Source organism: Mytilus californianus, unplaced genomic scaffold, assembly GCF_021869535.1.
Source record: "Mytilus californianus isolate M0D057914Y unplaced genomic scaffold, xbMytCali1.0.p SCAF_12, whole genome shotgun sequence".
NCBI lineage: Eukaryota > Metazoa > Mollusca > Bivalvia > Mytilida > Mytilidae > Mytilus > Mytilus californianus.
Genome location: NW_026262604.1, coordinates 59,333,528 through 59,347,926, shown reverse-complemented (window position 1 = coordinate 59,347,926; position 14,399 = coordinate 59,333,528). Strand labels below are relative to the sequence as shown.

The following is a 14,399-nucleotide window of genomic DNA, read 5'->3' as shown; positions in this document are numbered from 1 at the left end:
TTTTCTTAAACATGGCCACAGACCACAATTAATTCCCCTATTAGTTCTTTATAACGTTTTGTTGCATTAAAAAAAAATTATCTACTTTTTTTGTCAAATCTTTTGTGTGTGTAATGTATAGTACAAGTCCAAAAATATCTCCAACTTTCAGAAAAATTGCATGTGTACATCTTACAAATTTAGCCAATACACATCCATACCCCTATAGACAAGTCAAGAGATCTTCCGAAAACTGTAAATATTACCTTTTTGCACCTGGCCTAATCACTCTTTCCATATCAAAATCAGTTAAAATAAAACATTCAAAAATTTATTTCAGCTCTCTTCTTTCATTTCCACCCCATAAAAAGTATGAGAAAGGGAAAGAAAAAAAATAAAGAAAAAATACACTTTAATTAAAGGGAACTATCGGGATCATTAATTGTGGTCTGGTGCCACATGTGACCACCAGTCTATGTAATTTACCCATTGTGTCCTATGCTCAATTCCGACATTTGACTCGCATAGCGGGTAATGCATGTATCACAGGAGACGGTTATCCTACCACCCTTATCTCGCTCTGTTTGAGTTCATACAATTCCCACAAGTTTTGTCTCTTACATTCTTAATCGATTTATGAGATTTGAACATCATTAAACCATTGTTAACTAAATAAGATACGAAAACCTAAGTATGAATTCAAAAAAAAGGTAATGGAACTATGAAAATGGGGACATGATCTACTGCCGTATGCAAGATGAAGCTAATTCAGCCCATAAGCTGTCAATTTACATAATATGGCTTGTCTATGTTCTCATTTTTCCTTATTTTATGTTAAATACAATTTTAGTTTACAAGAAAACGAATGACATGGTTATCACTAAGAAGAATTTCAGGTGTCACTGTGACATGTGTGAGAAAGATAAAGTACTTAAGCTGTTAATTACGAATCATGAATTCTTACCATTGCACTTGCAACTAGATTTCAAACAGTAACGTCATAAAGAATAATGCACATGGAAGTTTTATACAATTATCCACTTTTAGAAAGAATGTAAAAATGACATGTTTCTTCATTAAAATAGCCAATATTATTTTTACCGTAGATTTGTGATAGATACATATTTGGCAAGAGGGATTTATCGACAGCTTGCTGTGACTCCAACTTTTGTAACCGTAAGTAAAAGAAATTTATATTGTTGTATCCATATTTATTATAAACGATCTTAATTCTTTGGCAAAATACAAGAATAAAACTATACAGGTTACCAATCTTGAAACGATTCTATGTTGATGAAACGTAATCTGTGAATAGGAGAAACAAAAATAAAATAATATAATATTTGTACAATACAGATCATATAAAAACATCAAATGCATCAATATCACTTTAGAATAGAGAATGGAAAAGGGGAATGTGTCAAAGAGAAAACAACCCTAACAAAGAGCAGAAAACAGCCACAGGCTACGAATGGGTATTTTAAAACGCAACGAAAAGGTCCTTCACCCGGAGGATTTTATAAGATAATTTTCACAAAGCTATTATTATTTCCTACACAACAAATATGTAAAGTGGGTAGAGCTTTCTTTTTCGCGTCGCATCACGGTGCAAAGCTATCAGTTTCATAAGATAGTCACACCATCTTGAAGTTATTACGTAACAAATATCGGTTCTCATTGGTTGCCGTATGATTTTTCACCGACCGTGAAAGACCCTCATGGGTAGTCAAGGTAGTTAAAAAAAAAACTCGTCGCCGTATGATTTTTGAATGATTGTATTGGTTAGTAAGCGATATAAAATTGCGAACATTTACAGGCAAAGAGAAGACATTAAATACGGGAACAATTACATTATGGGTATCTGATGAATGAATAATTTTGCCTTTACTGGTTTACCTAAATTTGTAATGTACATTATTGGTAAATAAGAAGAGGGGGCAAATATGAACACGTTTCTGAGTGCTCATGTGACTATATATGCATATACACCAACACTTAAAATACATATAGTTGCCAATGATCTTCAAGCATTTTGTCAGAATTCCTGTGTTTCATGTTATACAAACAAATGATATATACATTCAAGTAAAAAAACAGCTACGCCTAGACTACATGATTGTGCATTAGAATTGTTATGAGGTAGATCTGGAATATTCAGGAGGTATTATAATAATAATAAGTTAATAAAATGGCTGTGTGGAAAATATGCGGGAAAATATTCATAATCAAATAAATATTATTCTATTTACCTTACCGTCAAAGTTCCATAACTGTGGAATGGCAAATCATAAATTTTCAAAAAAATATGGTATCTATGAATGACGACACCAAAGAATTTAAAATCAAAAGGATGTTTTCTTCTATCAGTCTGAATGTTCTGTTAAAATTTTGTGTGAATTAGTCAAAGCAAATTTGAGTTTTGAAGGAATGATTGTTAATGAGACAACTTCCACCAAAGTTCAAATGAAGTGAATGAAAGCAATTCAAGGCAACCGTACGGCCTTCAAAAATTAGAAAATGAAAAAATATTAAACAATTCAATTGGGAATTGTTTAGCTTTTGTTTGTTGAATGATAATTAGAATCTGTCCCGAAACCATGGAGTTTCGAAGATATGAAATAAACGCTTTATAAATTCCGTGCGTCCGAAATACTTTTCTGGATTTACCATCCCACGGAACACTAAAACCTAAACATTTGAAGGCCAGGTATTCGTAAACACTAAGAACTGTTAGGAGCTAAATGACTAATAATATCTGATGAAGGTAATTTTAGAATCACTTGCCGTACGCACCCCACAGAAATACGGATATCAAATAATAGCATATGTTGTTTTATAGTCAATTTAGTAAATACTGTCAAACCCAGTTTGGAAGCAGTAACAACTAGGTCTGCTACTTCAACTACGGCTGTTACTTCAACTACGCCTGCTACAACTACGACTACGGCTGCTACTTCAACGACTACGAAGCCACTTGAACGTAATTCCATTTGTTTGTTATACTCTAACGCTATTTTGTTTCTTTAAAAAAAAAATATTAAAATTTACAGTTTTCTCTTACAACCATGACGAATACTATATATACGCACATGTGTGCAAGTTTCAAATAAAACATTGTTTTTGTTTAATTTTGGTTGATCTACATTTTGTAAAGGTAGCTATTATTTATGATCAACCCGATAACAAATTATGGGAAAGCCGAATTAGCTAAGACACATATTAACACAAAGCGTTTACAAAGATAGATGTCTTTTTTTATTACGAAAAATCATATAACTGGCTAGTACAAATATTTGTAGCTTTGCTTTGATGTTTTCGTGATACTGAAATCTTGCTTAATGTTTAAACTGAAGAATTCGATCTTCCGTTGAACAAGTAAATGCATTGAGGGCTGAGTTCTCCCAAAAGATAGTTTAACCAAGCCTCTACACTGTCCTTTGTCACACTTTGTGTTGCTGTTTGATCTTTGAAGAATGTGGTGCATTTCGTTCGAAATAAACACAAAAAGGATATGATGGATCATGATGTGACTTCCAATTAGTTACTCAAAATGTCCAATTTAGAGAGTGCCATATGGTGTCCACACTTGTACATCTTTATGGTCATATGATAACCTGCATATATACAGACAGTTTTAGATAACTACTGTTTAGTTTAACATTACGTAACAGACTATTTGTGTCACAGATGATGACCACAGACATTGTTATATGATTCGTAGTCATATTCTCTCAACATTCAATACATGACATGTCTCGAAATTAAACAGAAGTAACACAGTTGCTCCTAAATAAGAACACGAAATGCTTATTTTCAGTCCAAGACGTCATTCACCACTAATCAGTAGAATAAGGATGTTAAATATTTAGACCCTGTGTACTAATTTATGGAACATGCTGAACGTTGCATTTTGTTTCTCCTATGATGAAAGTCGTAGTATGCGAGACACATGGATTATTTTCCTCTGGCGGCGGCGGCGTAAACTATCGGACGTATAATGCTTTATTTTTCAAGGATAGAAGACCTGGATACTTCATATCTTATATACAAATGCCTTATGTTACGAAGTTCCCGTCTGTCATATGTCCTTTATCCTTGACCTCATTTTCATGGTTCAGTGACTGCTTAAAAATGCTTATTTTTTTGTTCTGTGAATTTCTCACTTACTACGAGTAATAGGATAACTATGTTTGGAAACGTGTTTCTTGCAAGGTCTACATATCCGTCAGACAGGGTTCACCTGAACTCGACCTCATTTTTCGTGGATCAGTGATCAAGATTAAAGTTACGTGATGAGTTCCGTTTCTCATATACTTTGAGCAGTAGGTCAACTATATGTGGTGTATGAAATGATTGTAAGGTGTACATGTCAGTCTGGCCAGTTTCATCTGACCTTGACCTCATTTTCATGTTATTATATGTCAATGTTACATTCAATAGTTAGATCCTCTTCTCATGCTATAAACACTTATAGAGGTCGACTATATGTGGTGTGTAGAATGATTGTAAGGTATGCATGTCTGTTTGGCACGTATTATCTGAGCTTGACCACATTTTCATGGTTTATTGGACAATGCTAGGTTTTCATGGTGATATCCTCTTCTCATATATTGTAAGTAACAGGTCAACATTATTTGGTGTATGAAATGGTGATGTGAACAAGTCTGGCAGGGTTCATCCGACCTTTTCATTTTTTCATTTTCATTGGTCAATAAAATTGAGAATGGAAATGGTGAATGTGTTAAAGAGACAACAACCCGACCAAAGAGCAGAAAACAGCCGAAGGCCAACAATGGGTCTTCAACACAGCGAGAACATCCCGCACACGGAGGCGAGCTTCGGCTGGCCCCTAAACAAAAATGTGTACTAGTTCATTGAAAATGGACGTCACACTAAACTCCAAAATATATAAATGAACTAAAATTAAAAAAAAAAACATACAAGACTAACAAAGGCCAGAGGCTCCTGACTTGGGACAGGCGCAAAAATGCGTCGGGGTTAAACATGTTTTGTGAAATGTTTAGTTTTCTTGGTTAAGTATATTTCTTAGATACTATACGCATGCAATAGGTCAACTACATTTGGTACATGGAATGATTGTAATGTGTACATGTTTGTCTGGCATGTATCATCTGACATTGACCTAATTTTCATGTTTCCTAGTTCTATGCTTAGTTTTCATGGTTTTCTCCTGTTTCTTGGATACTTTAAGCAATAGGTGACCTACATTTGTTGTACGGTATAATTGTAAGGTGTACATGTTTGTCTGACAGGGTTTATCTGACCTCGACCTCATTGTTATTCATTTTTAAACATGCTAAGTTCATGTGAAACTTGTAGTAAAACCTTTATTTTTAAGACTTTGAACATAAAACCCATTATGGTTAGTAAAGGCGAGACATTTCAGCGTCTTGTCTTAAATAAAGGCAACAGTAGTATACCGCTGTTCGAAACTCATAAATCGATAGAGATAAAAACAAATCCGGGTTACAAACTAAAACTGAGGGAAACGCATCAAATATAAGAGGAGAACAACGACACAACATTAAAAATGTAACACACACAGAAACGAACTATAATATAACAATGGCCATTTTCCTGACATTTGGCTTTATTGTTCGATTCCGATTGCCTACATTTGCTTCTCAAAACCGGTTTTCCTCTCCGTTATGCACTTTAATAAATGCAATTCCTATTGTAAAATTTTGTACTTTAAAGCTATTTCCTGTCATCTTTGTCGAGGCCCGAAATTCATTTGCGAACGATCTCACGTGTCCAGTAAATGTGTCGATCCAGAACAACAATTCTGCATAAACGATGTGGAGAACTTACTGAATGGCAGTAGATATGTAACAAGAAGGCAAGTTAATTCTAATTATCGCATTTCACTATATATATATATATATATCTGCTCTTTTTTCAGAAAATCTAAAAATAAAAATCACTTGTTTGTGACATCGAAAAAGATTTTGGTAAAAACATGTTTCGGACGGAGTTAGGCCAAAGACATTATATTTTGCATTATTTGTTTTGCGTAACTTTGTTTGTTCTGCTTTGTCCGTTGAAAATCCTTTTAATCATTTTTTATTACAAATTTTAAAAATCACTGTTGTGAGTTTTGTTAGATAGAAATATCGTACAGGAATAATTTTGGTTTTATAAAATGTTCTGGTGTTAAATTGTATATTATGGGCAAATTAATATTTTTGTGTGTGCTTTTATTTCCAAAATAGCGTGTAGGTTTTGACAATTTGACTAAACGCAAAACAAATAAACGGCAGCTAAAGTCTTTCAGACGTTGGAAATTTTTTGCATACTAACAGAACCCATTGTAAGGTCTCAAACCGTTTAAATAAGTATACCTTTTGAAAGTATTCTTAAATTAGAAATTTCGATTTCACTGTAAAATTCTGTAAAAGATTATCTTTTAATAAGCTAACGACTAGGCAGTAAGTCTATTGCCTAACTAATGTTAGGCATTACTCTTAAATCCTAGGATTTAAACTTAAATCCTACAAATTATGTCCAGGCATTAAAGTTAATGCCTAAAATGAAAATGAGAGTGAATAAAAAGAAACTTATTCAAAGTTAAAATACAATTTGTAAAATAATAAAAACTGAAGGTTGAATGTCAATTACATGAAATAAGATCATGATTAAAATATTGATGTTAAAACTCATAGAATACACCTCTTGATATATATGTAAAGTTGTTGGATAGTTGTTTCATTGGCAATCATACCACATCTCCTTATTTTCTATATTGATAGAAAATTGTATTAAAATTTATGTTTTACCAATTGGTGCGGAACTATAACACAGACTTTTTCACAGTATTAACTTTTTCTAGCATTTGTACCTGGTGATCCACCTTTGTGTAGAGCAGATTTAGAATTCTTTTGCATATGGACGAAATTGATTCCAATTGACCACTGCTAATTCGTTGTTCTCATCCATGCAGTAAACATGTCATGAATATTTCCGTTTGACCAATTAAAACTATCCTTTGTTTTGGGATGTATTGCCTTCCCATGAACACTTACTAGTTCTGGTCACATTAGCATAAATTCAGATATAACCTAAGCTGTGTATTCACGACATTGTCACTTTGCTGTTTATGAGGCACACCAAATATTGTGAAAACATCAACTAAATTAGAAGCCACTTTTGAAGCACTTTTTTACGCAAGACTTCTAGTGATATACAAAGTATTTACTAGGTGATAGGTACGCCTTAACAAAATATAGTTTCATCTTATTTGATTGGAAACCGATTAAATCAACCTGTCTTTTTCGGTAAAACTCTTTGGATAAAACGGGTTTTTCTACTACTCACTTCCCTATGCACAATTTATTATGTTACAATTTTCACAAAATGAAAGAAATAGTACAATTTAATCATGGAAAATTTTTGTAAAGCCATTATAAGGTTGCTTAATTATACGGTCTATAATAATAACAGGCCACTTTGACGTATTTCTTTATGTGTTTTCCCAAAATACAGTTCTTCTAGAAAAATATAAACTTTGGAATTTCCCTCGATATTTTCTTTTACTTTTGTTACCAGTCTTTCAAACCTCCAATGGTAAAAAATGTCAAACCGTTTTAAATTGTAAGTCTTTAGCTGCTTTCTTTTCTGATTTTGAAAGTTTAATCTTTGCCAAATGATCATTGTACTGTCTTTTGCCTTTGGTATATGATCTTTGTTTTCCCTGATTCAAATTTATATTCCGCAAAGATTCAAGAAATTTGTTGTTGCTATAATCCAGATTAAGACAAGATCGGTATCTACGAAAATTTACATATCCAATTAAAACAGATGGAAAGATGATGTGACTGGCAGAATTTCATATCTTCACCGGCTCGACCATTGCATTTTCATTGAATAATTTTCAGACAGATTTCTTTTTCCATTAGATACAAGTACTTGTTTAAAACCCATTATTTTTGCAATACTACAAAGGAATACAAGTAAGTTAACTTTTGGAATATAATTTTTAAAATATTATTCCTCAAGAATATTTCACCGAATGTTCATGTATTTGGAAGATAACCAAAAATTTTAAAGTTAACTTATTGCCTGAAATGATGTTCGGCAATAGGTTGAATAATCTTCATCAGATTTCAGAAAATAAGCTTAATACCTGAAAATTTCAGGCAATAACTTAATGCCTAGGCGTTAGCTTATTGCCTAGGATTTAAGCTTTAAATGCCTAATTTCACTTATTGCCGCTAATATATATATATATGAATGACCACAAGGATAAGATTGCATTGTATGGTTATCAAGATATTAAGACCGAAAAGTGCCGAAGTGTAATATTAATATGTTATTAGTTTTCACAATGATTTCTATATATCCTGCTATTAAAATTGTTGGTTTTAAAAAATATTTTTTAAATTTCTAAAAAGACACGTTACAAAAAATATGGTTCTTTATACCTTGATCAGAGTACAAACTTTTTAAGCTATCTTATTATTGTGGTCATCCATCATCCATGCAGTTACTTTGTTCACAAAAAAGACTGAACTTTGAAAACCTTGTGAAGGTAAATTCAAGTAACTTAATTTGACGACAATTTGTAGTATAAACTTGAGGGAAAAAATATCAATGTCACATAAAATGATGATGTTGGCGATCATTTTTTTTAAATGTTCTTAAGGACATTGGTCCCTTTCATCATGAATTGGAAAATAGACAAGACAAGACAAGACAATATCATATTTAAGTCTCACCTCCTCATTTTATAAAACATACAAATAGTTAATAAAACATAATCACATAACATACAAGATCCACTCTAAAAGGGTTATGAGAGACTATTTAAAGTGTTTATACAATATGTAGAAAACATATATCTTGATTCTGATAAAGTTTTAGTTTTCAGTTTGAAATAAAAAACAATTTCCAAAACCTGGAATCTTAAGCTTATAAATGATCTATTGATAGTTGTTTTTCAATGCATATCCGCTAAACTACCTTGGGGTCAAATATATCTATATTTTTTTTCTAATTGAACATAGCTTTAGTTTTACTGTGGAAGTGAAAAATGTTTTCGAAACATGTAGAAGAGAGGCAAAAGATACAAAAGGGACATTCAAAGTCATGCAGAACGCCCATTGCCATTTAACTATGTATACTTGTTCTGGTCAAAGAGAGGCGAATGATACCAAAGGCACATTCAAACTTATAAATCGAAAATAAATTGACAACGCCATGACCAAAAAGAAAAAAAAACAAATGACAAACAACAGTATACATTACACAGCATACAGCAGTATACATTACACAGCATACAACAGTATACATTACACAGCATAGAAAACAAAAGACTGAGAAACTCGAATATTTTGTATTTTGTCATCTTACCATGTAAAGTAGTAGACATCTCTCTATCTCAATATACATACACCAGTAGCTACTACCTTTTTTTCTATTCTGGAGTCAATGGGCATTAAAAATTGCAAACTTGTATATAAGTATGTCATATATTTCTGACATATAAACCGATAAGTTCCCAATTTTTGCTGCATTTATAAGCTCATGATCGGGCGATTCATATTTCAGATGTGCAACATCAGAAGAGTGTATTAAAAGTTGGATTACAGAATCGGCTGACAGGAATGAATGTAAGCACTATAACGTCTTAAAACTACAAGACGCTCATTTCCAATGCTCATTTTGTTGTAAGGGAGATGACTGTAACTTGGAAACTGTGCCCGATTACCTGTATTATGGAACATTGTAGTTCTCAATAAAGCATGTCTATGACGGTGTTTTTTAATAATTGATAAGGGACATTCCGTTTTCAGTTTTCCTTGGAGTTCGGTAATTTTGTTGTTTTACTTTTTACAGCTAATACGAAGTGATAAATTCGCTTGCCATATTAAAATTTCTAAAAATTATTACTGTAAATAACAATTCTCAGTCAAGTTCCAAACCTCATGAAGCAAAGGGGTGTTCAATCTGAACTTTTGTTTCGTATCACGCAAGCGTCAAATTATTTATATTATCAAATATGTTTTGTGAGATCTCACCCCTCCCCCCTCCATACCTCTAGCCAATGTAGAATAAACAAACACACAGCAATACGCACAGCAAAAGTTTATAAGAAGTCTGAGTCCGATGTTAGAATAGATAACAGAAGAAACTAAGCAAAATGACAATGATTAACATAAATAAACAAAGGAATACTAACAGTTACTGACATGCCAGTTCCAGAGCTCAATTAAACTGATAGAAAGATTTATGTCTTCATCATATGAAAATCAAGCACAATCCCTCCCATTAGGGGTTTACTATCATAGTGATACCATCATAAAATATACGAGAAGAACATAACCAGTATCATGCCAACAACTGGTTTTAGAATAAATGTACATGTGTTTATTTCCGATGCAAAGACCCTATGAGTGAATCAATATTAATTCCAAAAAAGTATAAACTCCAAAAAGATGTATATATGATATGAATTATTGTAAATAGGGTCACTAGTGACCATTAGACCAGAGTATTTCAACATAAGTAATTGATGCTTAATTCTTCATTATACACATATTGTCACGTACCGGGGCTACGGAGTAGGTACTCTCCGGAGTTTGTACCAGAGTTATTTCTCCAGATACAGCAAGATACGTGGCGCATGGTTTGGTCGCCCTAATATTTACGACGGACACGTAGGGCTTAATGGCTTTGTGTCCTCAAATAAAGTAACCAGGGTTATAACTGTTGAATATGGATGCCAAGGAAGATTTGCTTTGATCAAGTGTACTGCTTTTCTTACAGTTGCTCTTGGATGCCAATGCTCTTAATTTCTGTTTAAAGCCAATGCTCTTAATTGCTGTTTAAAGCCAATGCTCTTAACTGCTGATTAAAGCCAATGCTCTTAATTGCTGTTTAAAGCCAATGCTCTTAAATGCTGTTTAACGCCTATGCTCTTAATTGCTGTTTACAGCCAATGCTCTTAATTGACCTTTAAAATGTGTCAATGGGTCAACTAAAGCCAATTATCTTAAAATAGGTCAATGCTTCAAGCTAAAGCAAATGCTTTATACTTCAGCAAAGGCTTTATGCTACAGCGAATGATTGACTCGGACGCAACTTCTTCTTCAGCATGCTGCTTCTTTATATAACTACTTCCATAAACACTTATCCTTATTCAGGAACGATGCTTCCTAATTCTTCTACAGGGGGACTAGGAGAAGGGATGGGAAGTGAGATTCAGGAACCCCCTGTTCACGTTTTCTTGGATATTAAAAAAAGGTGAAAAAAACCTTTTTATCTATCAGTTGTAAGTTAGCCTTATTATCAAGTTAAAAAAAAATTAAATCAAAGAAATAGTTAAAAAGTAAAAACAGTCAGAACTTATTTTTATGCCCCACCTACGATAGTAGAGGGGTATTATGTTTTTCGGTCTGTGTGTCCGTTCGTCCGTTCGTTCGTTCGTTCGTCCGTCCGTATGTACGTCCCGAAATTAGTTTCCATTTTTAACCTCAGTTTACCTCGAGCAAATGTTATAAAACTTATACACAATGCTTATTACCACAAAACTCAGATCAAGTTCGAATTTGGGTGGCGTCACTTTTACTGTTCTGTAGTGATGGATCTTTCTAACTTTATATGCAAGATGAGGTATCATCTGTGTCCTATGGACACATTCTCCATTTATTTTGTAATAGATGTGAATGATTTTACCTGACTTGCCCTGGCATATAACCATGTGGCGAGTTTAGAATTTTAGTTCAACCTGCTCAACAGAGCTTCGTGAGCTTCTTCACTTGCGTCTTTCATCCGACGGACCATTTGTACTTAGATTATCTTAATTTTCATCATCTCCTCTTATCATCATCATGCACATTTATACCAAACTCGGCAGGTATAATGCATGGATATGGTAGAGTCCTTTATCAGGTTTACAGAACATACTTGTTTGTTTGCTTCGACTCGGACGGAAACACAAAGCAAAGCAAACTTGGAGCCGTAATCTCAAGGTTTCAACCCTCCACCTTTAACATTATAGAGTAGAATATAAAAAGGTACGCAAACGAGTGCATAAAGAAGGCATTCAATTGTTACTGGAAGCAAACTCGAAGTACTTAATTTACCAATAGTAGAATATAACAATGATGAGATTTGGGGGATACGTTAATACGACACAAAATCAAGTCAGCATGCAAAAATATACGTTGACGTCGTAGTGCCAGAAGGACCGATTACACCATCACAAAAAAGAAAACAGACAAATAAGTCCACAAAACGCCACCAGAAAACTAACACTATAGAAACACACAAAAGAAAATTAAAAGCTGAAATGATTTAAAAGGGAAAGCAGTAAAGTTTGTTTATATTTTATAGCTAGCAACCAAAATACTGGCGTTTGACTTCATAGAAACCAGTGCCAAAAAGAATGAAAATGTCTTCATGATGTTTAAAAGACTTGCTCAGTATGTTACTGAAACGTTTGATCCTAAAGTGGTAAGAATAATTATACTTATATATAAGGGGGGGGTAGGGTTACGGTTTTTTCCTAAAAAAATATTCTGATCCCCAATTTGATGAAAAAAATATTGTGGTCAAGCAAATGAAAAAAAAAATTATCTGAATCTAGATTTTCCCCATACCTTATAGTGTTAAATTTTGAAAAAAATAATTTGATTGATAGCGTCGAAAAACTAAAAAAAAATGTCTGACTCAGACAAAAAACCATATACCCCTCCCTTGAAGTTAAATGGTTGCTCCCTTAGAATTTTTTTTTATATAATTTGCTGATTTTTATATCTTAAGTATATAGGGAGACCATCAATTTTGTCACAATTCACTACAAAAGGTGGCAATAAAAACATTAACCATATCATTAAAAAAGGGGCCAATAGGGAAACCCTTAACACAAGTATTTTGCCTTATTTGTAAAAAGTAGGAACATTCTTAATCATGCACTACGTTTAAATATATCTTTCAGATTTCATTATCTGACATAAATTACAATGCTTATAGTTTTACTCTTTGCCACTGCTTTTTTCTTCTTTAAATCGTAATTCATTGAAACAATTCTGTTTTATTAAGCCAAACAAATCAAATTTTGATACAACACCATTTCTGAAATCGAATCGAGTGCACTCAAGGCATAAATCATTGGTGTATGAATTTGTTTATTACCGTTTGAAAAATATACGTGATAATGCATTCACCGTATTACGACAATAAATAGTATCAATTAAGTTTTAATAACTAGACATTGTTTATTTGTGTATATTAGATAAACTGTACTCATTCTGTCTGCTGTTATTATAATGTATTATTTATAATTGATGCTCCTGTAGAACAGTTACTTCGTCTGAGTTTATCTAATAAAATTCTAGAAGTTCTAGAGAAATGACCTATAAATAGTTATGAGTACCGAGAATTCAACCTCACACGATAATCAGTAATTAATAATGAAATTTCAATGGTATTTTTCAACTCTTTTTATTATAACATTTCTAATTTTGAACAGATGAAAAGTTATCATCCATACATGTTACGACCGCCAGAAATAATGGAAGAAAAGCGAAAGCAGAATGAAAATTCAAAAAAGAAAAAGAAGAAAAAGAAAAAGAAAGAAAAAAGTACAAAACAAGATAAAAATAAATCGAAAAAAGATAAGTTACTGACATCTCCATGTACAGCAACTGAACATTCAAATGGTCATCTCCTAGAAAATGAAATCACAAACTGTGATGAACATAACCCACAACAAAACGGAAAAATAAAGAAAAAATCTCGAGGACTGAAATTGACAAAGAGAAAACTAAAAATCATTAAAACTACAAATAAAAATAAAAGGAAAAAGAAGAGAAAGACACTAGGCTTCCTTTGGCGGAAGCTTACTAGGCGAAAACGAGATAGTTCAAAGAGAGAAAGCGGAAGCAGTACCGAAGACACATCAAGACATGATCATAGTTGTATTATATTATGATATGTCACAAGCATTATCATACAGTGTTCCAATCCGAGTCCCCAAACGAAGTTTCGAACAGTTGTTGAGCAAGGAAAGTGCTCTTTTGGTTCTATGTCGGAGAAAACTGTTTAACATTTTTTGATTGAATGTGTTCAGTATTAACTTAATTTTTACATGGTGGCATTTATTTGAAATATGGATTAAATATTTATATTAATTGTATCTGAAAAAACGATATCATAATTTTCCAAGTTTTGTTATTTTGTCTAAAGAAAGATAATAATGATTAGTTTTATTTCAGTCCAAACTTATTCTTAGACGATGACCCTTTTTCAGTTGGAATGAACCAGCAGTAATTATTGTAGAGTTGTCATTCCTATAATTTAACAGGCGTTGTTTTCAACTGTAAAATTACAAAATAACAAGCTTTTTATAGATTGGTTGTTTACAAATAATGGAACTAAAAAAGCAGAGAAAAATGAAG

General features: G+C 32.7%; 1 protein-coding gene across 2 annotated transcripts in view; it reads left to right on the top strand.

Moving 5' to 3' along the window:
- LOC127722114 (ras-related protein Rab-35-like) overlaps positions 1-14,161 on the top strand; it is a 40,729-nt gene extending 26,568 nt beyond the window's left edge. The window contains exons 7-8 of one of the 2 annotated variants that reach the window (XM_052228955.1): positions 12,334-12,453; positions 13,472-14,161. In XM_052228955.1, coding sequence (XP_052084915.1) covers positions 12,334-12,453; positions 13,472-13,933 — 582 coding nt within the window. In that variant the 3' untranslated portion in view covers positions 13,934-14,161. The remainder of the gene's footprint in view (positions 1-12,333; positions 12,454-13,471) is intronic. The other variant, XM_052228956.1, reaches the window with a different exon arrangement.
- Positions 14,162-14,399: the final 238 nt, after the last annotated feature.